This window comes from Monopterus albus, unplaced genomic scaffold (assembly GCF_001952655.1).
Source record: "Monopterus albus unplaced genomic scaffold, M_albus_1.0 scaffold1.1, whole genome shotgun sequence".
In the NCBI taxonomy this organism is placed as follows: Eukaryota; Metazoa; Chordata; class Actinopteri; order Synbranchiformes; family Synbranchidae; genus Monopterus; species Monopterus albus.
Genome location: NW_018127881.1, coordinates 252,057 through 276,909, shown reverse-complemented (window position 1 = coordinate 276,909; position 24,853 = coordinate 252,057). Strand labels below are relative to the sequence as shown.

Genomic DNA, 24,853 nt, shown 5'->3' with positions numbered 1-24,853 from the left:
CTTTATTTTGTTTTCATCTTTTCTGATTCTGCTAATTCTTGGTTTTATTTTTGAATAAATAAACTGGAACATTTAAACATCTATTTTATATTTCAGTTAAGGCATTGTAAACCATACTTTAGCTTTAGTCAAGAAGAGACTGTATGAAGTGTCGCATCCAATAGAGGAAATCGTATTTCCACTTCTAGCAATGTGGGAAATGTATTAAAAGTGTTTGTGATAGGAACAAAATCCAGTAGCCTACAACCGACAGAGGTGGCGGTAATGCAACACTTTCTGGTTGCAATTCGCTGAAGAAGAAAAATACCCGGAAGCGGATTATGTTTTGGTTTTTTTTTTTTGGTTTTTTTTCGCGGCGGGAAGTTCACGTAGGAAGTCAACAAACCGCATTGTAAATTCATTGTATATTCTAAGACGAGTTTTTATACCATAACACTAGGTAATTTGGCAGCAGTTTTCTTGTAAAGTGTGCCATTAATTGGGCTACGTTGAAGCTAAAGGTGCAGACCAGACTTCGCTACCTAGCTGTTAAATTTAGACGATAAACGTGCTTAGCGTTAAATGCTGTGTTTAGTTTCTTACGTCTAACTAATAATGTTAATGTGTAACATATGACAACCTTTCCCAACAAGTTAACTGTTGTTACGTTAGCCTATGTGTTAGCCACAGTCTAGCAAGAAATAAAACGTTAACCTATAACTCTAGGTGAACGTTACAGTAAAAGGATCTTTTAAGCAACTGCATGTGAGTTTGAGTGCTTCTTGCCAAATCCCACCAACCTTGGCCTACACTTTCACTGACAGGCTCGACAGTGCAGTTGAATGCTAAAACCTTGCATGTAACTACCGTCATTGATATAAATGAATTTGACATAATATTAGGAAGAGACAGACAAATTAATCAAAAATCAGTAGCACCACAAACTGCATCCTGCAAAATGAATTTCAGAGGTAATAATACTAAAGGTTTTTGACAAAACCTGATATCTATATGTGCAATTTATTGCACTACTGGTGCATTAGATTGCATTATTTTAGATGCATTTTGCTGATAAACTGGCAATTGAGTAAACAGCTGCAACAAAGGATTGCTTTCATTTTTGATGAATCTGTTTTTTGTTTGTCTTATTCAAAACAATGAAGATATTCAATTTAATAAAATGTAAGACACATTCGAGGTGATATAACCATTAGATGTTTGGCATTGTTACTTGAAAAATGACTTAAGCAGTCATCAAGCTAGTTGCTGATTAATTTTTTTCATCTAATCAATTAATCAGTAAATCAATTTAGTTCCAACTGTATAGTGTCAAGAAATAATTGTTCATTTTATAACTAGAGATTTATCATGAGAATACATTGTTGAAATATGTTATTGTACATGGTTTTTACTGTAATATGTGTTGAGTTACAGGTTCTGATGGTAAATGGTTGAATGGTCACACTCACAATGAGTCACAGGGCAACTTTAATATTAGACATGTTAAGTATTGTCTACTCTGTAATTTCCTCTCTTCCACCAGGTGGGACGTTCTGAGCATGTTGTCCAAACGGCGGCATGTTGCCAAATCTGACATCTCCCCAGTTCTCTTCATGACTGTGGATGGTGAACCCATGTCTTTCTTCCTGCGACCGAGTCCCAACAAAGTTAAGCTCCAGCCGCTCATCACAGCAGGAGGAGGGCTGCTGTGTAATGTTCAGCGGTCTGGAGCAATCCTGCTGATTGACCCTGAGGAAAGAGGCTCTGTTCCTGAAACGTCTGCTCGCTGGTAGGTACCATTACAAAGTGAGAAGTACTGCTTAGTCTATTCAGGCTCAGTTCAGGTTAAACATGCCTAAGTTCACATTACTTGTATCATTGATAGGAGTGAACAGAATATTACTGCCAAGTGTGTGACAGTTTAATGATGTTAGTGGAAGAATGTTCTTTGTACTAACATGGCTTCCTATTTTACATTTTATGCCTCCTTTCTAATGACAACACTTTGAGCACAGCAAGCTGAAGCACGTACGTCTGTGTGAGCAGCTAGATAATTTTGCTAAAGTTGTTACTGTGTAACCAATTGAAAGCATGTAAGTGAAGCTACCATTCATGTTCTTCTCAGGTACGTGTCCACCCAGTATATTTACGATTGTGTTGAGAGGGGTGAACAGCTGGATGTAGAGCACTACAGGTTAAAGCCTGAGGTGGTCCTGAGACATTCTGCTAGGCTCAACAACAGCAAAGAGGGCTCTCCTGGACTCTTAGGAGGTATGATGTAAACACATAACTTTCCTTTTTGTTAGTATTTCTTCTGCTCTTGATTCTGTATTGACATTCTATGCATAGACCTGGTAACACCCAAATCAACACAAAAAAAGCTCTTAGAATCTGTTTAGTAATAAGTATGTATTCTCATAGCAGGAATATACATTAAAATTGTTTATTTATATAAATCTCCTGATGTATGTCTTCAATTATTATTAGGCAGGGCTGCCTACACCCCTGAAGAGGACGCTGCCATTTTGAGTTATGTTAGAAATCACATGACACAGACTGGGGGAAACCGACTTTGGCAAGAGATGGAGAAGAAGTGTGTGACCAGTCACAGTTGGCAGTCGATGAAACATCGTTATAAAACACAACTGGCTAAGAAACTATCTGGGGTTGAGGAGGTGAAAACCATAAAGGAGAAAACAAAGGTAATTTACCTGGAAGGTGTTGCATCATCTATTTCTGCATATTGGATTCACTGTGACTCAATAATGATGAAAACATTTGCACTATATTGCAACATATTTTATTTACATGCTTTCTATAAGTGCAAACTGTTCATATCCAATTTTTTTTAGATACATGAAGCCTAAAGTCACTTATCTGTCTGTTTATAGGAAGAGGGAGATAAGGAAACTGAAGAGGGTGCTGTACCTCCTCCACATTCACCAGCAACAGACCATCTTCAGACACATTCAGTGGAAACAGACCTAATGCAGGTAGGAATCAGAACTCACTGCTCTAAACTCCACTGTTAAAGTACGTACTGTATACACAGACGCAACTACAAGTATGGTATCCTTATACCTCACTGGAACAATGCTCTATTCTTCCTGATGGTGCCAAAATTAAAAGCTCTGCTGCCATGCATATCTGCATAGTTTTGGGTTGTTCTAGATAAAAACCAAAAAGCTGTGAAAAGTGCTGAGTCCTTGTTTATTGTACAAAGATCTTATAAGATTACCTGAACAGAAGTGGATTGTAATGATAATTCAAGAAGATTATTCAGCTAGTATCAGAGGTGTCTTCAATCCTGTAGTCAGTCATTCAGCCTATTTAAATAGAGAAAAGGAGTCATTGTGCTGTTGGGTATTGCTGTTTACACCACACTGAACATGGACAAGAGAAAGAAAAGAAGAGAGCTATATGAGCAGATAAGGAAGAAAATATTTGCCAAGGTAACAGTTATAACACCATATCTCAGCAACCTGATGTTCCTCTGACCAGAGTTACTAATATTATTAAATAGTTAAAGGCCCATGGGACTGAGCGTGGCTGTAAGAGGAAAATTAACTCCAGACTGAACACAAGAATAGGTCGCCTACTAAGATTTATAGAAACTTTACAGAGATATTTTTGCTAATTTTTGCTGTTGCTGTAGTATTCAAAATCATATTTTACATCAAAAATCCAATGCAATATACAGTATCTGTTCTATTAAACGTGGAATAGAGGAAAGTAGATGCCGGTTACTTTTGTGGATTTCAACTTATTTCAAAGTAATTTGTCTTTTAAGTCAAAGTGTACCAGTATTTTGAACCACATCTGTAGGTACCATAAGCAGTGATTCAGAGACATAATGTTGGTATGTGATTTAGTAATAAACTGAAATGAACTGAGCAGGACAGGTTTGGCATCTCCATAGATCGATGCCCAGCCCATAGCAGTTGACAGCACGCCAGCCAATGTAGAAGATCAAACATGCAGCTCTCTTCAAGAAGAAGTGCAACATGTGAAGCCACAGACTGATGTCCCAGCAGCTGAAAGCACACAAGCAGAAATAGCAGCCACTGAAACATCAGGCTCCCCGCAACCTAAGGGGCTCTGTTTGGATTCACAGACAGATGTCCACCCCATTCCAGCTGAGAGCACAGAGCCAAAAAGAGCAAAAGCACAATCAGTCATCTCTCCACAAAAAGGAACTGTGCTGGATTCGCCCATGGTGGAACAACCGCAGCGTCGAATAACACGCAGGCAGCTTGTGCTTGAGCCGTCATCGTCGCCTGAAACTTATGGGAAAAAACTTAGATCATCATCCACTTCTGCTGAAAAACCATCATCATCCCCCCAGCCACTGAAGAAAACGAAATCAGCTGTTAAGTCTCCTCTCCAAAAAGACTCAGCAGTAGACCAGTCACCTTCTAAGAGAGCCAAGGGAAAGACTGTAGCAGCGGTGGAAGAAAGTCAACGAGAGGAGAGTGAAGAAGCTACCGTCTCTGAAAGACCACCATCAGGTTTGTCATTCCTTGACAGTAATTCTTTATCTTAAACAAGTGTTTATGAGACAAAGGTCTGTTTAGAATATTCAGTGACATTCAGTAGGTTGCATGACCCCATCTTTCTGCATTTTATGTTTCTCAGATCAAGAATTGAATCCATTGCTACAGAAGGGAGAGAAGAAAAAGGAAAAGAGAAAGTTGGGGATTCTGGAGTTGGCTACAAAGGAGTTTGAAAGTGAAAGTGAGGTACGGCAACACTACACAACACTGCACTTTTTGCAAAGCAATGTTGTATTTATACAGCTCATACACACGCACTGTCCATTTTATTAGGTACACCTCTTCAATTGTATTCCCCTTCAGTGCATACAGAAAGGTGTCTCTATATCTTTGTCCTCCCCAGTTACATACATGAGATGATCAGAATATTAGGAACACCTCTGAATATAATGCAATCCAGTACAACACCACCTTTAACTATGACCTCAATAATAAATATATAATCAAATTTATACATTAATGTTAATTTTGCCAAAAACTGAAACATTTTGAGCTTCATAAACACAGATGTTAAGGCAGAAGTGTTGAATTGAAGGGCATACAGATGTACCTAATAAAGTGGCCTGTGGCTGCAGCTGGTTTGCTTGTTCACCAGTCGTTTAAGTTGGCAAAGTAATCTATATTGTCTGTGTGTTACAGATGGTTAAACATGAATTTTCATAGGGTTCATAATATTAATTTTTGCAGTCAAACTCATAATAGTAATGAGCATTGTGGTGCCCCGGCTGAAAACAAAGGCGAGTGCACACGCTGCAGAAATTCCTAGAAGAGAGATAGCCATGCCTCCACATGTCCTGACTTCCCCTCCTGCATTCTGCACAACTACAGTAGTGGTATTCACGTCAGTTATGAGGGATCCACTGGTTAATAATTGAACATCAAATTATGTGCTTTGTGAGAGCAGTGTTTATGTGTTAGCTAGTGTTGTGATTTAAAAGGGGTAAAATTACAACTAAAATGGCACTGTCAACTTTATTCCCGCCTCCTCCAAGTTAGTGGATGGGACATCCACTAAGTGTTAGTGACACGACGTCCATCGTATATACAGTCAGTGGTTAGAGTAGGAACTCAGGCCTCGTTGTTTCACCCCTGTGACAGATTTAGGCTGTGTTTCTGTGTCCTAGTCTGGTGAAGATGAAACTCCAGATCTCCAAAATCCAGTTGAAACAGTGATGATACAGTCCACATCAACAGAGCCCCCAGTCCCACCTTCAGACACACCTGCAGATCCTTCTTCCACACAGTCCAGCCCTCAACCTAGACCCAGCCTCCAGATGAATGTCCAAGATGCCCACAAAGCCTCCAGGGCCCACCTGTTTATATTTGACAGCGACTCTCAAGAAGACGACACTCAGTCCCCTGGTGATAATACAGCAGCTCCGGCAAAGCCATATGTGAATGAAGACGCTGCACTTCCTCTGACTCAAGTCCAGTTAGAGGAGGACAGGGAGCGAATCATAGAGCTGATGGACCAGACAAAACAGGTGAGTGTTTCTGAGCAGATGTATCTTTGTGCTTGCATTGTAACTAAAACTTCATTATGTTTTTGTTTTTCTGAAAGGTAGATGGCATCCTAAAGAGCAGCAGCATGCTGAGCTTCACTTCAAGCCAGAATCTCACTGCAGCTCTTTATTCTTACTTATATTCTGTTTAGCAATTAAAGTGAACCATAAAACAGATGTACATACAGAAAAGAAGTAATAATACAAATGATTTCACTTAATCAATTAATTAATCAATTCTCTGTTTTTCTCTCCGAGTAATTTTTGACCTCTGCTAACGGTTTATCTTCTAGGACTTAGTTAGTGTGATCAAAGCCCTGATGAAGACCAGTGGAGACATCCCTGCTGCACTGGATCTGCTTTTAGATCCCTCCTCCGTTTCTGGACCATTTTGGAATCGCTATGACGACGGCCTTTTGCTCTCAGCTGATGCTGTCCTCCGTCAGCAGCTGCAGGAGAAATACGGTGAGGAAAGCTTGGCCAAAAGAATAGTGTTTCTTGAGCTGGAGGGATGAAAGAGTGACATCTGGATATGGATGTGGAGCATACTCATCTAGTACATCATACAACTAGAGTGAAATCAGCAGGCTACTGTAGTTAGCTGATACAGTATTTGATAGAGTTTGAATTTCCACTTTCACTGTCAGTTTATTGACAGTTCTGCTTGTTTCAAAATGAAATTACAGATTTTGCAGCTTTTCCTTTGTTACAGCTTTTTCCGAGCCTGACCACTTCTGACATTTGAGGACTGAAAAGAAAATCACACACAGTTTAACTATTGTTATAATTTGTTAGGTAAATGACATAGAGGCTGTTGTTCCATGCTGCATCCCACTTGTTTTGAGTTTTTAACGTGCATTTTAGCATGAAAATTCTATGTATTTTTATGCGTTTTAAGGGCTTTTTTGTTTGTTTTCAATAAATTGCAAAAGAAATTGTTTTTATAACTGTAATAACTCTAACCAAAAAATTCTAAATAAAGTGTTAATGTTTTTATATGTATTTTTACATATTATTAACAGAACATTGGAGTGGTTAAAAGACTATTCATCCTTATAGAAAATATGTAAAGAGTTACTTTTGTGGCTAAAATAAGTTTATCTGATACTCTCACCAAAAAGAGTCACTGCTCTAGATATAGCAAAATATTGCTTTGTTACTGGATGTACTAGAAATATTACTGCAACCAAGCTTTTACAGTTTATATGTTATCTTTTTACAGTTACAACTTCTAAATGAAAGTAGATTGGTCAGATTTATAGTGTATGTGTGGACAAATGATACACATCGTGTAGTTACCTGAAAATAGATAAGATACAGTGCTTGGGTTGTCCCAAAGGGAAATTGTGGAAATGCAGTGTAATAATGTAATGATCAGTTGTTTGGACAAAATTACAAATGAATTTAAATTAACACAACATGTACTGAGTGTGAATAGTCAGTTGAACTGAAAACTGTAATCCAAGAATTTAATATCGCTTTTATGAAGTTGGGAATGTCTTGAGCAAACATCTGCTCCAAAAAACACTGGATTTTTGGCTTCTTATAAACCAACAGTGACCTTCATTAACACAGTTTTTTTAAATTTAAAGAGCCCCCTCCAGACTTAAGATATATTATTCAACTGTTTTCACAAACTGAGCAGTACTCCTTACAACAAATAAACTGACTTTCATGTGTAAACCTATGTGACGAACTAGACAGACGTTAGTCATCCAGTCTAGATTTTACTTACTGAAATAACGCTTCCCAAGACGCACGCTCATAGATTAACGGCCTTTCTACAGCTGCAGTGTAAAAGCATCCAGAATTTGTACATCAGTACTATAAGAAGTGCAGTAGTATGTGTGTACTTTAGGTACAGCATAGACTGTAGATGATATTAATTCAAACAAGATTGCAAATCCCAAAAATCACTCTGAACACATGGAGCCAACTCTTTTATTTAGAATAGAATTTATTGAATGAAATATTAAAAGAAACAGATTTAGTCATAACTTTTATCCAATCCACCATTTTATTTCTTTTTACCCCAGCATCAGTTGAGTACATTCATAATTTTGAAATAATCTGAGCACATTTTATCAATGGTTCGAACAAAAAGAAAGGCAATTAAATCAAAGAAGTTAAAATGGATCATCAGGATGGTACCAGCACAAAGGCCAGTATCCAGTACAGTTCAGTAGATTTTAACCAAGTATGGCCAGAAGTATTGCTGCACTGCTGTGGTTATGAAATGAGAAGCAAACAGGTATGCCGGTAAAAACTAGTAAATCTGTACGTTGACACAGTCGTAGTCCCAGTTCTACACTGAATAAAAACCGCTCATACAAAACCCTTTTTAGTATGAAACATTCACATCCACCAGAACCTAGTTTACATACAACTAACTCACATACTGTAAGTTGGGCAGGTAAGAACTCACTTAGTAAAGCAAAACATACCAAGGTCTCCATTAAGAAACAGCACACCATATGTCCCTGGATTTGAACTGCTACAGTTTTTGCTCATTCAAACAAGGAAGGTTGCTACAGTATTTTGATATAACTGGAATTGGACCTGCTTCAGTAGATGGGGGAGTGGAGATAATAATACAATTAATGTCCTATAGTTTGCAAGAATTGCTGACTTTGGAAAACAACACATTTTCCAAATCACAACAAAAAAATCTGCAAACCAACACATCTGTAGTAGGCTTGTAAAAATACTGAGACTTTCCACAGTTAGTAGAAACCATACAGTAGCTTGGTTTACCCCATTGTCATATATATTAGAATACTCATTTACTTTGGTTGGCTGGTTAGCGTGATGTGAGAGTGATGTGAAAGACAGCGTAGTGTGTTAGACCTGCTCTTTCTGAATGTTACAGCCGTATGATCAGTAAATAATTCTGATGTTATCACTACAAAGTATAGTACCAATAAAAAATGGCTCTTTGTTACTTATCAGGCTGGTTTTACATCAACTCAAACATAAAAGAATATGAAATTCTCTCTGTGAGTAACGGTGGTCCTTAGTCTTCCATGATATAATCTGTTATCTTTTAATATGGGTTATCTGATATGGCCAATATATGACCAACACGTCTGAAAGAAGTTTAAAATGCTAAACGAATAAAAGCTATACATGACAACAATAACACATTTTTGGTTAACACAGTATGATTAAAAACGGTGAAAAATACATTTTCTGCCACAAATACGGGTTAATTAATGATAAGGATAGACACTTTTGATTAAAAACAGCGCACGGTCTGCATTGCAGCTATTTAGTTCAAAATATGATATAAAAGAAGACCCAAAGCTCTTTATCTCCACGCAAACATGCTGTAATAACAAAAGGCCTGTATTTTAACATTCTGCTCTGTAAAACCTCAAGATAGAAGTAGCACTTAGTCTTTGATCTGGCAAACCGTACATACATTATCATACACAGAGGCGATAAAAACATCACTTCTCCCACCCCCCATGCGTCAGTGTCTACGTTAATCCAGTGCGAGCACTCGAAGGAGAGAATGTGAAACATCTCAAGACTAATTTGAACAAAAAGGCCTCGGGGGTATACGATGACATGCCTACAGCCCTCTATGTACAGTCTGACACTTACAGATTCAGAAGAGACTAAGCAAGAGGTGCAGCCTGTCTGGAACAGAGCCCCCTGCAGGGCAGCAGGAAGTAGTCACTTAGGCAGCAACTCATAATGACAACACACACAAAAAATAAATAGCTTTTGCAATGAAAATGATGATTGTGAATGAAGGCGAAATGGAAACATTTCAATATGAGTCCTTTGGTTTTACAGCCTTGTTTCGCTTTGATAACTTTATTTAATTTCCTTTATAAAAACTAACATATTTTAGCCATTTAAGATATGTTCTGATGTGCACACATTGTTCTGTGAGTTCAGTAGCATCTGAACAATGTTGACGATTATTGTCACGAGTGAAGATACCAGTCCTTTGTTGAGGGGGCGCTGTTCCAGTTTCTGCTGCTGATGTTCGTGAAAAAAACGTTTCAAATGCAAAAAAAAAAAATAAAAAAGTCTCAATGATATATAGAAAACACCTGCTTTGCTTAAAAGGCTAATTGTATTGGTTTTAAGAGAAACAAGGAAGGGTGAAAGCCAGTCCGAAAATAAGGCCAGCTAAATTGCATAGAACTTCAGTAGTGCACTGATGCTTCAAAAGGCTGTGCTCCTTTCCTCTGTCAACTCTAGCAACCCTGCAGAGTTCCCTCAGAAACTACCAGAACTCCAGCACCATTTGTCTCCACTTCTTGTTTTGTCTCCTTGGCAGAAGACACTTAAACCAACAGGTTAACCTGGATTGCATGGACTTAAATACTACAAAAACAAAAGTTATTCCAATTAAAGCGAACTAACTTTTTTCTAAAATGAATGAGTACATTTAATTTATTCATTGTTCACTGAACAAGTAGCACAATGTGTACTATTTTAAATTCCTTTAGAAAAAAGGACATTAATAGGATAGTTTATAGAAAACACTGCTCATGTAGTTTTAAACTTGAGAATTTCTTTTTCTTTCTGAAAAATGATGTGGAGCTCTGGACAAGGGTCCAGCAAGACCTCAGTGAGGAAGAGAGCACAGTTTGGACCTTATATACACCCTTTTCTCTTTTTGAAGCCAAGATGCCCCCACCACGATTTTATAAACAACAGAAATAGTATAAAAGCACCGGTTCTGGGCCTGCGTCAGTGAGCATGGCCATCAGAACTTCAACAGGTCTAAACAGGCCCACCTCTCTACAGGGTGGAGCTCTGCACATATTTAACAAGGAGGCGGTCATGAGAAAATGGGACAAAGCCCAGCTATGCAGCCATCAACTAACTTCAGCTTCTGCGTCCTTGTCCGAAATCTCATCTTGGATCTCATCTGTGTTCCCTGAGTCACTGCTGGCCACAGAGCTGAAAGAGGGAGAGTTCCTGCCACCTTTAATCATCCGCCGACAGGTCTCCATCTGCACGTCCAGGCCTCTCTTCATGCTGCACATCTCCATGTACTCGTGCAGATGGCGGTTCATGTCACTCTTTGCTGTGGCCAGTTCCATCTGAGAGAAGACAGCAGATTAAACAGAGTGAAGATTTAAGGCACTGTATGAAAATCATTTTGGGGGGTGACTTGTTGGTTTTATTGTTCACTTTAAAAAAAAAGCATCTATAATTTTAAATGGACCCTTCCTATAACTTATTAAAAAAAACGGAAACACTCCCAGCTAGTATCTCAAAATGATGTGTTAAATGGGTGCAATTAGTTTAATCATAACAATGTAAGGTGCATAAAGAATTTAATATGGTGTATCACTTTAAACATCATGTAGTAATGGACTGAAAAATGTCATAAAAAAAACAGATTTTTTTCAAAAATATTGACCAAATTGTGCATCGGAGATTTTGGCAAACATCGTATAGTGTGTTTACAGAACGTTCCGGCCATTTTATTTGACCCACTAGCTACAAACCAAACCGTCAGTGTCTAAATGAAACAAGACCATTCCCTGTTTCCTCCTTATTACCCTCCCTTTAGTGAAAAGAGAAAAAATGCATGCAAAACCACTTTCACTTTTCACTTTTACATCTGATTTCACACATGCACACACAGGTTGTCTACCTCGATCTGGCCGATGGTCTCCTGGTACTCCTGCTCTCTAGTCTTAAATAGTGACTCTGTCTCATCAATGAGGCTGCCAAGACTTCCATCCTGGGAGTCCTTAGAGAGAACAGACAGAGGCCTCATTCATCATGCATGAGCAGATGTCTTACACAGCACCCATAACAATGATCTCCACTCTGACTTGCATGAGCTTGAAAATCTTCTAAAGGACTGTAAATGCAGACAGGACTCACTGGATCAGCAGCTTCACCGCTGCCATCACAGGGGCCGTTGGTTGTGCAGGTTGCCCCAGTGATGGTGAACGGCACGTTGTAGTTTGTGAAGTCCTCCCACAGCAACAGAGTCTCCTCGTTTTCCTCCCATGTCAGACTATCACAGTCATCGTCGAATTCGAACGTCTCGCGCCTGACAACAGAGGAGTTATCTGAATCTGAATGTCTGCGCAGGACACGGACGGAGAATGGAAAGAAGAGAGGGGGAGGAGAGGAAGAACAAGTATAACACCTACCAGATTCAGCAAAGAGGAAGACACGCTTATAAAGAAGATGGAAAAATGGAAAGGAAAGATATTGGAAGCAAGCATAATATACAGCCAGAAACTTTATTTTGAAAGTATTTTAGTGATTAGTAAATATGCTAATCCAAAACAGCCAGTGTTTGCAGAGAGTGAAAAAGTTGGAGAGCATTGAGGAAATAAGCACTGTGACCTTAACAAAGCTAAGTAAATTAGATGCAACACTCTGTATACACACTAGAGGGAGATGAAGCAACACAAAATTGTATCAAGACAACACTGGAGGAAGCTACTGTGTCGGTTTGGTGCAACTGCAGACTATTCAGTTTCATTCAAAGCAGAGGGCACTTGGTTCTGATGTGTGTGCACTGGTGGTGACTGTGTCTGTGCGTGAGATGTCGCTTACAGCTGATTGAGCATGCGTTTCATTTCATCCGTGATGTTGAGCGACCCTGGGACCTCCTCCTCTGAAGGGCTGGGTTCGGCGTCCATCTCCGTAGCCTCCTCATCTGATGTTGCTTTGCGCTCTTTTCTCTTGCAGCAGGCCACGGCACTCTGCACAACACGCAGGGACATTAACACACATGCTGAGCCTGTTGAGCCCTGTGGCAAGTATTGATTAATAAATACATATTTAATAAAGAAGACTATTGGATTTGATTTGATTATTTTTCACCATATCCTTGGTCATGTGCACTATGTTCATCAGCACAGTGTATATGGAGCATTTTATTTTATTTGTGATGTGATAACATTGTGTGCAGTGAAGAGTTACCACATCAGCATTTCACAGTGTGTGTGTATGTGTGGGCATGTGCACAGCATGCAAGAGTCACTATGTTTTCTCAAGGTGTTTGTTTATACAATTTGTTTGAGCACACTGTATTTGTGGACATACAAACATGCGTCCCTGCACCTTTAGAGGGTTCACTCTGTATGTGATCAGTTGGTAAAAATAGCAACAAAGTCACTATACACAGACAGCCACTGGCAGCTCGGATTTCATCTATAGATTGCCGACTCTTTCTTTCACAAAAGAATTGAGATTTTTTTTTCTGTGATTACTCTTCAGTCCCTCTGACAAACAGTAATGCCCACCTTCTCCGGGAGTGACCTGGCTGGACTGACGCTGAACATCTTTGACATATCTTCTGAGTTGCGTTGCTGAGCCACATCACACAATTTGGCTGTGATATCAATTCGCCTGCAGATGTCCATGTCCACCCGCCTGGCTTTCTCCTGAATCTTGGAGTCCAGGTCGGACATTTGCTGTGTGGAAATGGATAGAGGTTTTAGAGTGGTATGCAATTCAAACACCTTCTCACACTGAGTAAGCCTCAGTATGTGAACTTGATGCACTGCAGCAGAAAAATGTTTGAGTTGATTGACATCAGCTGATTGTTTTATGTTCATATTACATCTTTCATTTAAGTGGCGTTGGCTACATCATGTTCATACCAGTGCCTGTCCATTGAACACTTAATCCCGGGTTGACATCCACTAAGTACTGTATGTAGCAGCTAAACCTTCCCACACGCTTAAAGTCGGAGACCGAATTCAGACACATGCAAACAGCTCTGATTGACGACAGAACTGTATCTTACTGTGTATGTTAAGTTTGTTTATTCTGTTTGTTTGTATGGTTTTAATTTTTGAACAGTGAATATATTGAAAAATGTCATTGTTCTGTTTTCAAAATGCTGACCTCCTACTGTTGTATCTCACGCACTCTTTCTCTGTTATTCTCTCTTGAACATGTTTGTTACTGTTGCAGTGATAAATGTTAAATTGCTGGCAGTTTGAGGTTACGTTGCATTTCTCAATGTGTCGATACTGTGTGCGGTATCACTGACACTATACGGACATGAGTGTGAGTGAGACTGAGACCAAGTAAGTGGATTAAACCACCAGAGTTGTGTGAATGTGAGGATAATGCGAGAAAACAGCATTTGTGCCAAGATTTCCAAACATACGGTCAGCAGTATACAAATGCACTCAAAACTAATTTTGTAGACCTTCTGTATAGTAAGCAGCCTTGCCCACATTATGACAGGCAGTAACATGCACGCCCACACACACGCATTATCCTCACATTCACACAACTCTGGTTAGCTGACACCAGGAGCACTACCCAGCATACTTTGATAATGTATATTGTCTTCTGTGTATCTGTTATTAGAACATCCCTGATAATGTCATCAAGATTATCTATACATCTGGTTTTAGAATTTATAACAGAATGCCTGCATTACAAACTGGAGGTGTTTACTGTATTCAAACTACTATCAAAACTATTTTGGTTTATCTGTTTTACATTACAAGTATGCAAATCACCTTTTTCAGCTGCCAGTTTTGGCCAAGATTCTTGAATTTTTTTTCTTCTTTAGAGGTTAAATAAAGATTTTACTATTAAAACCTCCATCTATGTACAATCGGGTCAAGTCAAATCAAGGCAATTTTTATTTATATAGCCTAATATCACAAATCACAAATGTGCCTCCAGGGGCTACAGTACTAGAACTTCTGCATTATTTTGTAAGTATAAAAATATGCAAAAATATTCAGTTTGAAGACGTTTGGTAGAGCAAGTATGGACTGTGCAAACATGCCTCATACACATTGATTCCTCCTGACATCATTAATTTTTCTGGGCAATGACACAAGGGTTGTCACATCCAAAGACAGTCACAAAATACAGAATGTGTAAGCACTTCTAGATATAAAATAATCTACATATCCTAAGAGATTCTCCTCTTCTACATCACTTACCCGTCTCTCGATTCCCACATCAGAGATGAAGTAAAGCACAGAAAATAACATAAAAAATCTATCCCCCTCTGCTGGTGGAAATGTGGTCAAATAGGAGACTTCTCACATACTTTTTGGGAACGTCCACAGATTAAAAACTACTGGGAGGGGGTGATTAGAGAAATCAAAAAGATACTGAATCTTAATGCACCATTTGAAATCCACCAATTAGTTCTAAGTGATCCAATACTCAATGTGGGAGAGGGGAATAAGATGTACGGTATATGTTACGAGTCCTTATACTGATCGCTCATAAGGTAATTACAGGGAATTGGCTTAAACCAGATCCACCAAAAATAGAACAATGGACTCGAAGAGTGAAAGTGGTGAAGGATATGGAAAATATCACAGCTACTTTGAGACTGCAGAAGGAGGACTACTTTAAAAAAATGGAAGCCTGTTAGTCAATGTGGGAGAGGGGAATAAGATGTACGGTATATGTTACGAGTCCTTATACTGATCGCTCATAAGGTAATTACAGGGAATTGGCTTAAACCAGATCCACCAAAAATAGAACAATGGACTCGAAGAGTGAAAGTGGTGAAAGATATGAAAAATATCACAGCTACTTTGAGACTGCAGAAGGAGGACTACTTTAAAAAAATGGAAGCCTGTTAGCTTATACCTAGGAGAAACTGTCTAGGTCAAGGTAATTTAAGTTTCTCTCTGGATTTTTATTTTATTTATATGTAAAAATTTTATCTTCGCTTGTATGTATGTGTGAGAGCATTTGTCAAGGATATGTTTTAATAAATGTTCCAAAAAAAAATCTACAATGAACAGATGCTAAAATGAAGACAAGCAGGATAAACAACAAAGCTCTCCAGCATCATTGGACTATTTATTCCTGAACCAGCACAACCCGTGGCTGGCCTTGCTGCAGTATATTATGACTGTATGTCACACTAGAGCAGACCTGCCAGGGAACAATACAGGGCTATATGGAACAGGAAGGGCTCCTGGTCTACAGCTGCTATTTCAGCTTTTTTGAAGAATGTTTGGGTCGGGGGCTTTCTGGCTTTGTGTAGTTTTCCTGAATCCAATTAAGGAAGGAAGGGTGTGTGCTTAGTGTTGTTCTTCAGACCTGTATGAATGACAGTGCTTACCAGAATGATGCTTAGGCATGTTTAGGAAAACAAAATGCAATGGAAGTTAATCCAGCACTTTTTATGTGATCTGTGTGCTTTGTCAGGCTTAGGGAGGTGACGATGACATCACCTTAGCACTGACCAAATACTTACATCACCCATCAGGCTCTTGAAGACCACGAGTTCAGCCTTGAGTCTGTCCACCTTCTCGTTCAGCTCATCCTGGATCTCGGATGACTCCCGGACACTCTGAGTGAACATCACAGTGAAGCATTTAATACAAGATACATACAGGTAAGATCCTAAAAAGGTTGGTGGAATATTTTCTTAACCACATAAACTCTGCTTACCAAAGTTTGAATATTTATAACATAAAGTCCCATAACCATTCCTAAACTGATACAGACATATAATACACATTGAGGTAGGTTTTAGGTTTATTGACAATACTCCAATAAACCTGTAAAAATAGGGCAGCATATCAGACTTTGTCAAAGTTAGAGTCATGGGCGGAGCCAGATGGCGTCCAAGGTCGGCACTTTCACACAGAGTTAAAGTGTCAGAGACACATTAAAGGGAATTGAGGTCATAAAACACATTGGCTGTTTGATGTCTTGTAAATATGAGTGAATTCAAATGTAGCTACATTTACAGTAGATAAACGCTGCAGTCAGATAAGGCCCATCTAAGCAAATAAAGCTTGCATACTCTTACACAGTTTAACACTAGCACTCTGTTTAACTGTTTATCTCAATACCAAAAGTTATTGTCTACTTTAATTTTCATATTTAATTTCATATTTACATGATGCAAATGTGGATCTCAGCTGTAAGCATTAAGCAATACACAACACATGTTATAACTGGACCTGTCGCTACATAAGGAAAGGGCAGACAACCACATGCATGTTAAGTTCACATAAGAGGTTGAATTTGGTTCCCACAGAATTAAATGTAAAGAAATAGTTTCATTTATTGCAAAATATTTATTTGCTTCTGTGTTGAGCGTTAGATGAGAAGGTCAATTTCACTCTCATGTCTTTATGGTAAATATAAAGCTACAGCCAACAATCAGTTAGCTTAAGTTAGCATAAAGACGAAACGGTGAAACAAGCCTGGCTGTCTAAAGGCAACAAAATCTGCCTACCATGAACTCGAAAGCTCACTAATTAACAAACTTGTGGTTTTACAGGCAGCTCTGTTTGACTATTTGTTAGCTGGGTGCAGTGATACCCTGGGGTCTGCTCATCACTTTGAGGTTGTCAGACATCCCACATCCCTTCTGAGGAGCTTGCTAAACATCTTATTCACATAATTTACCGCTAAACGGGTGGCTATCCTGTTTAGCGGGTAAACATCACAGTTTTTGTTTCTGTATTTAGTCAGCACATTGACAGTGCTCTGGCTCTGGGCCATTAACAGTAAATGGCTGTTTGCACTGAATTTACTATCACTGAGCAGATATCCGGCTCTCTCATAACCTGCGACATCTGCCTGTGCACTCTAAAAGGCTGAAGCCCCCTGGGTACTCCACTCCACCTCTCTATCTAGGGTTTTGCTGACCCACAATCCAAGGCAAACATGCGTGCTGCCACTAATTGATTTGTGCAAAAGCAAAGAGAGGGCAGCAGGATGCCGACTCACACCAGCTGGGATGGTGTACGTGTTGTGATACGGCCCCAAGGTGTGACACTTTTCACTGATTTTGCTTCTACATCTCTGTCCTTCCACCTGCTCTGAGCAGATGCATAATGGGTTTGGATGATGGGTTTGTAATATGATTTTTCTAATCTGACACACATCTTCCCGGCTGCACAGTAGCTGCTTCCGGTCGAGCTCTGCCAAGTCCACGCTGCATGAAACACCATGAAAGACTGAGCTATAAATGTTTATGCATGTGCTGTAGTTGCTGTTTTGAAAATATATGTGTACATACCCTTTCCCTCAGACATTATTTGTGCTCCATCTCTGCATGTGATAAATCACCACTGGCAAGATGTCACATAATTGTGCATAACTGTGTTAGTGGAATGTGCTGTATTTTATTGTTTGTGTTTCACAACCTGCTGCAGGGATTCCACCGTGGACTCCAGCTGCTCTCGTTTGGACAGCTCCTCCTCCCATCTGCAACACAGAGCACAGAGGTGGGTCAGTTACCGCTGGGCCTGGTCCCCTGGGGGCTGCTTGAAAGGGCAGTGGTACTTTTGTCAGGACAATACTCCCATCTCTGATTACAAATGCCCTTGACAGTATAGGTTCACACCCACTTTCCTAGCTGCGTTCAATCTTTTGTCTCTTTCTCCTTTGTACAGTCATCTTTACAACCCCTCAGTAAAACAGCTATAAAGAAGAATGAAGTTCCATCCAACTCCAAACACAACAAACGCTGCTCATGAATAGTTTTGAACCGTTGTGTGACTGCAGAGGGACATTTGAGCATTAACACGCCCAAAAAGCTGCAGCCTGAATTCCTTCCTACTTCAGGCATGGGGAATCTGTTTATAGGATCTGAACAGCAATGCTTTAAAGCAAATGAAGATATTTGGTCATGCATATAACAGAGATAACACCTACTGAGACAGACTAAAGCTACTGACTAGTATGCAAAACCATTAGTAGTAGACGAATGTCTACACTGCTTTGTTGAAGCTAATGGGGATCTGAAAAAAGAATAAAGTAATTCCAGTATTTATTGAAGGTAAGGAAGGTTGAATTATTCATCATAGTTGGCAGACTGGCAGACAAGCCACACTAACAAGGAGCTCACATTATTGCTTTAGTACATTTGTAAGTAACATAAGATGACAAAAGACTAATCAGTTCTGTGCTTGAAGCGAAACGCTGCTGAGCTTATAATGACAATGCTAATATGCTGTTGTTAAGCAGGTAAGTTTACAAAGTTCACCATCTTAGTTTAACATTTTTGCATGTTAAGACTTGGTCATTAGAAACACAATATACAGCAGAGTCTCATGGGAATGTCACAAGTGCTTTGTTGTAAGCCAAACGATTTGACACTTGTTGTGACCTGACCATGGTGCTAGATAAAAAGTTAAGGGAACATGAGTGAGAGTGACATGGGCGTGTGTATCAAGTAGTCTCTAGTGTTTTCTGAGGTTTTTCAGTCTGGACAAAAGCAGCGGACAAAACGGCTGACTAACGTTGCCATCCCTAGAGCCACACCAACAGTGTGGCTAAAAATAAAGTGCCAGACACCCCCCGACTGGCTGCAAGCTATGATTAGCAGCATGGGTCTCTTAGCCTCTGGTGATGGGTTGTGTCACTCCTCTGCACCATGGCAGCTATGTATAAACAAAATTATGAGCCTGTTTAGTTGCCGTGCAGGCTGTATCGCACAGAACGCAAAGCCAGTAGTGCAGCAGTCACTTCACTATGCTCCTAAAACACATCCATCTTGTTTCCTGGGAGATGAGATTGCAGACATGCTGAGTCACGCAAGCTTCCCAAAAGACATTATGAGGTTTGAATTGGACAAGGAACTCATTCAGTATTATTAACTAACTGCACAGCCACTGTGGGACACATGCATGGTGATGGATAAAACAGAGGGGGGGTTTCTAGTAGAGAGGGTGTCTGGGTGAGTCAGTGTGAAGATGTGTGTGTAGGTTACTGGTCTAAGCAACACAGGCCTGACTCTATATGTTTACTGGAAGGGAGAAAAGCTGGCATCTGATGTCCACAACTAAATTCTGGGACATTAGCTTACCCATAGCCTTTTCCATGGAGAAACACAAACACAGCCAGAAGCCACTTTGGTATCACGACATGCCTCACTAGAGATTCACTTTCTTAACAAACCTCAGCTTGTTTCCATTCAGGATCTACTGAATGTACACTGTCTAATTAGAGAGAAGTATTCTTTGGCAGGGCACGCCAGCTCGCACTGTGATTGAAGCCTTGTTCTAAAACTGCTGGCAGTGCTGCTTTAATGTGTCCAAAACACTCTGCCTGTCTGCCGCAGGACTCCAGCTCAGGTCACTGGAGTTCACAACTGCATCACATCCTCTGCAGACACAACCCAGTTTGCATCTGCATCACCTGTGTTGTTGCTCCCTGTGAACGGCCACCGCTACTCGTTCTTCAGTACTGAAGCTGATAACTGGACAACATGAGTGAAGGGACAGTCTCTGTCTCTCAGGGTTATTTATGTAGCTGTTACAATTCAGCAATCTATAAAAGTCAAATGAAAACTCACTGTCTCTTTACAAGTATCCACACAAAAATGCCCAATCCAAACAAAGATGACACTACAGCACAGGTATTCTGTCTGGCTTCTCTCCAGGCTGTGGTTCTGCCTTTGCTGTACCTTTGGCATGACTCAGTCAAACGCACACACCCGGAGTCTCCTTACAAGGACAAAGTCAGCAGGGGGGTTGGAGCCTGTGTCAACTCATAGATGTCTGTTTACCACCAGACATATCCTCTGCAATTTCGCTTTAATACATCAAAAACTGTAGGGTTACACATGTTCCACCTATGAAGCCAACTGAAACTGCAGCACTAGTAGCGCGGTTTATTTTTCATTTCTGCTTCTCAAAACCAACATTTAATGGTGCTGCTTTTTAGAAGACAGATCTCAAATCTATTTTTCATTGAAAAATTATAAGAATTTGAAAGAATGAATCATCTGTGTTTGGAACTCCAGTTTATTTATTTTAGTAACATTTCATCTAATCCAACCTAATAATGAATGTTTCTTAAATCAGTATTGCATCCTTACTGTAACTGTAGTAGCACTTAAGTTGAAAGACTGAATAGAAATGAAAGAAAAAGACGGAAAAGTTCTCTTTTGAGTGGATGCAAAAACAGATTATTTTGTGATTCATGAAAGATGAAACTGCAGTGCAAGAACAATGCGAGCGCCTCACAGCGAGAGAAGTGTCTCATATCAAACAGACATCTCATATCATTTTTGTCTGTCGAACAATAGCATTCTTGCTGTGCTTGCCAAAAAACACTCCCTGCCTTATGTGGTATGTCTGGGGGTTTGTCTTGCACGCGAGCTGCCTCGGTTTTCCCATCACTGTGCCTGAGTACACAGAGCGATGCATGCATGATACTCTGATGTTCTAATGCTCTCAAGTTTGATTCAGTTTTAAAGACAAACACACGGTGACAGATTTATTGCACCCATAATGAGGTAACCTTGGAGGCTGATTTATCTGTGCCAGAATCAAAATGATGACAGATTCAATCTTGGCACTGATTATCAAATGATTTCTTATTAATTTAACAATCTGATGTTCATCTTCTGCAGAAAATTCCAATGGTTTTACAATGTGACCAATACACTGTTATGCAACAGGCAATAAATACCTGAAGGAGCACAGGGAAAACTTTGAGGTGTGGTTGTGGATCACTCCACAAAACCTCTGCTGCTCATGGAAAACAAAATTTTGCATCAGACAGCACCCTGTTTAAACTATATGATGTACTGGAAAGTTTTTCCTACAGAGTGGTATTTCTTAGATTAATCCATAAATACATACAGTACCTTTACACACCTCTTCTATTGCTCCCCTTCTAAAACATTTGCTTTTTAAACTATTTTCTGGGAATGCATGTGGCTGTTGTCACCTTGTATGTGTGATCAGTTGTAAGATTTATGATGAATAGTGACACTTTTGTCATCATTTTCTTATTCAAATCTTGTGTGTGTGTCTTCTGGATGGCAGACTGTGGGCTGTTCAGTGTGTTTACTGAGCTAATTTCTATGGTTCACAGACTGTATAATTTACCTGGCATGTATACTGAACTGCTGAGATGCTTGTTAATATGAGGGTGGTGTTGACTGCAAAATTGTAGATAAATACTAAAACCAATGAGTTCTCCAAGTAGTATTCATCTGTCCAAATGCCAAAAGTTTAGAAAATCAATGTTTTTGCAATGTTCAGTAAGTCTTTATTTTACAGGTCAGTAAATTCCAGTTAATTTCCAGAGAATTTCCTGAGACATTTCCTGGAAGCAACCAGATAATTAGGCACTGATTATCGGTAAAATCAGAGAGTGATCACTTGGTAAACATCTAGTTATTTCTACATGCTAAGCTAGCAGAAAAAAGCGGGTGGTGGGGGAGTGACTACAGTGCGTCATAGATTGAATATCATGATGCTCTGTAATCTGTAGCCTCCCCAGACTCCACAGAGAGATGTGTAAGTGAAGATCATGATGCAGCGATGTGAAATGGATGGAGCCAGCAGGTAAAGCAACTCAGCAGCCCCCCCCACCCCACCCCCGTCTGCCTGCTCAGGGGTCTCGGCTGGCAAGGTGACATGCCAAGGTCATAAGTCGCTTCATTTGTCTGCTCCAACTAACTCCACCTTCCTCCATGACCTCAATCCATATCCATGACAACAACCACACACACATTTGTCCTCCATCCTCTGTTTTCTCATCTCTTATGCACGGAAGTGTTGCCACTGCCCTGCATCCAATATGCATGATTCCTGGCTCACTCTGTCAGGTAAACTGTGCACAGTGATTCCTGTGTCCCACAAGCATGGCTAGTCTTAAATACAGGTCCCCTAACCCAGACAGGACACAGATGGCAGCAGGAGATCCGTCAATATTGCTCAATGTGACCACAGACATCTTCCCCAGCCACCATTATCACTGGCCCCTCGGGGAGCTATACTCCAGAGTTTGTGTTGGAACATTTTATTACATGGTTAGGAAAGCCAACAACTCTGTGTTTTTGGTGGTATATGTTTGCTATCCAATATTATAGGTAAGAATATTACTCATTGTGTATCTTTACATGTCTGACAGCAGGGAAAATGCTTTCTGTTCCATGAAAAAGCCCATATGTTATCTTAATGATACTGGATATGGTTGGACATTATCTACTTTATTTTAAAAAGGGCAGCCAAAAAAACATGGGGCAAAAAAAGATCTGTTAAAAATTAGTCTGGGGTGGCAGAAAATATGACATTTTTAATTTGTTAGTCATATAGTCTACTTGTGTATGTATATTTAAGTACATATGTGCATGTTTTTTTAAAATATATGTGTCCTTATTTTACATAGAGTATATTGGCATCACAGTGCAGCCTTTTTGTTGTATACAACTTAAGCAGGGCTTTCATCAGATCTCTGTGTTCTCTGTTTGTGCCTTATGTTGCTTGTTGTGAATTTTTTTTTAAGTGTTGTATAAAATCTTTGGCAGTAAACTTCACCATGATCTATCTACTTTTATAATACATTCAAATGACAGAAATACACAAATAATTGACAGTACTGAAATTTCTATTAACTGTAGGCTTGAGTTGAGGGTGAAATAAGAACTAAGAAATGTTAATGACTGTCACATCTCTTCCTAAGAACCTACTATCTTTAATGGCTTCCAGTGAATAGCGCTTGTGTATGCTGAACTTTAGAAGTCAGGTTGTAAAATATGACTAGTGACCACAAAAGACAAGCTTTCCTATGAAATATGATGAAGACTGCTCCTCCCATGTCTCTGTTAGTCTGCCAGCCTTTATCTAAAGGCTTTAAAATTAAGATATCATCCCTGAGCACCTTCCCTTTGTGCGATCAGGAGGGAGAACAGACAGCTTTAATCTGAGGTTGAACAGAAAAACATTCCCAGGGTTATGTAACTCATGAATGGTAATCTACACTCACATACACATATAATCCTGTTTTTTTTATTTTTTTTTATTGTGCATTTGTCTTCTCTACTCTGCAATACCATGTGATATATTTGGATATTTTGAGCATTTTCAACATGTCTTAAGTACACAATGAACAAATTTCTCTTTTGCTTCAACAGCGATAATCATTTTGAAACATCAATAGTTACTTATCAATACTGCTTTAGATACCAATATTCAATCATTGTAAAGCTTGTGAGTTTGCTAAGTACAGTATAGTCAAATTAGATTCTTGTATACAGATTAAAGAAGACTGACTCTATTAATAAACACGTTAGACAAAACTGTGCCGTAGGTGTGTGTTTCCATTGTGTAGATGGAGGGAAATGCGTCTAGAACTGTGATATGATACAGTTACTTACGTAAAATGCAATACAATGCGTCTTTATAGTGCTTGAAAATAAAGACGTCATAATATGCATGTGCTGCTGCGTGTTTTGTGTCAAGTTTTATATATGCTTCACACAGGCCTATATGACGAATATGATGACATTATATTATCTTGCAATTATGTGCAATTTGCAGTTTTCTGAAACATTTTATTTCATTGAGTCAAGCTATTACATTTCCCAGCAGCACTTTGTTGGTTAGTAGACACTTGTCAAAGCTTGGTATGCAAAGCATGTTGGAAGAGATTAGATAAGATAAAGATGAGAGGTTGTTGGAGCTGGAAAATGTGTGTTTGATGGGGTTCTGTATCTTGCACCAGACATCTTACTCTTATTTAAAGTACTTACGTCAGTATGTTTCTCGGCGCTTAAACAGAGATACAGTGGTGTGAAAAAGTATTTGCCCCCTTACTGATTTCTTATCTTTTTGCATGTTTGTCACACTGTAATGTTTCAGATCGTCAAACAAATTTATATATTAGTCAAAGATAACACAAGTAAACACATCATGCAGTTTTTAAATGAAGGTTTTTATTATTAAGGGAAAACAAAATCCAAAACTATAGAGCCCTGTGTGAACAAGTGTTTGCCCCCCTGTCAAAACACTGGTTTATCGCACCTGAGTTCAATTTCTCTTGCCACACCTGTTCGCAATCAAGAAATCACTTAAATAGGACCTGCCTGACAAAGTGAAGTAGACCAAAAGATCCTCAAAAGCT

At 39.4% G+C, this 24,853-nt stretch overlaps 2 protein-coding genes and 1 long non-coding RNA gene across 11 annotated transcripts in view; 2 read left to right on the top strand and 1 right to left on the bottom strand.

Moving 5' to 3' along the window:
* Positions 1–295: 295 nt before the first annotated feature.
* terf2ip (telomeric repeat binding factor 2, interacting protein) lies at positions 296–16,206 on the top strand. 8 transcript variants are annotated; one of them, XM_020599139.1, is made up of 10 exons: positions 296–391; positions 1,523–1,768; positions 2,105–2,250; positions 2,467–2,681; positions 2,871–2,972; positions 3,899–4,487; positions 4,615–4,718; positions 5,657–6,016; positions 6,328–6,499; positions 16,184–16,206. In XM_020599139.1, the coding sequence occupies exons 1-10, from the start codon at positions 321–323 to the stop codon at positions 16,189–16,191; spliced, it is 2,013 nt and encodes a 670-aa protein (XP_020454795.1). In that variant the 5' UTR covers positions 296–320; the 3' UTR covers positions 16,192–16,206. The 8 variants fall into 8 exon arrangements, with proteins under 8 accessions (XP_020454795.1, XP_020454711.1, XP_020455207.1 ...); XM_020599055.1 differs by having other exon boundaries at positions 16,178–16,206; XM_020599551.1 differs by lacking the exon at positions 16,184–16,206 and having other exon boundaries at positions 4,094–4,487; positions 6,328–6,942.
* The window catches only part of iffo2b (intermediate filament family orphan 2b), a 28,660-nt gene continuing 10,924 nt past the window's right edge, over positions 7,118–24,853 (bottom strand). Inside the window, exons 2-8 of one of the 2 annotated variants that reach the window (XM_020599670.1) lie at positions 18,136–18,196; positions 16,227–16,322; positions 13,276–13,446; positions 12,584–12,732; positions 11,897–12,101; positions 11,661–11,759; positions 7,118–11,100 (exon numbers count right to left, since the gene is read on the bottom strand). In XM_020599670.1, the coding sequence (XP_020455326.1) occupies positions 10,873–11,100; positions 11,661–11,759; positions 11,897–12,101; positions 12,584–12,732; positions 13,276–13,446; positions 16,227–16,322; positions 18,136–18,196 (1,009 nt within the window). In that variant the 3' untranslated portion in view covers positions 7,118–10,872. The remainder of the gene's footprint in view (positions 11,101–11,660; positions 11,760–11,896; positions 12,102–12,583; positions 12,733–13,275; positions 13,447–16,226; positions 16,323–18,135; positions 18,197–24,853) is intronic. The other variant, XM_020599747.1, reaches the window with a different exon arrangement.
* LOC109960008 (uncharacterized) lies at positions 16,290–19,423 on the top strand. The gene is made up of 3 exons (XR_002274932.1): positions 16,290–16,367; positions 18,145–18,216; positions 18,385–19,423. It is a non-coding gene; the product is annotated as an uncharacterized LOC109960008 (long non-coding RNA).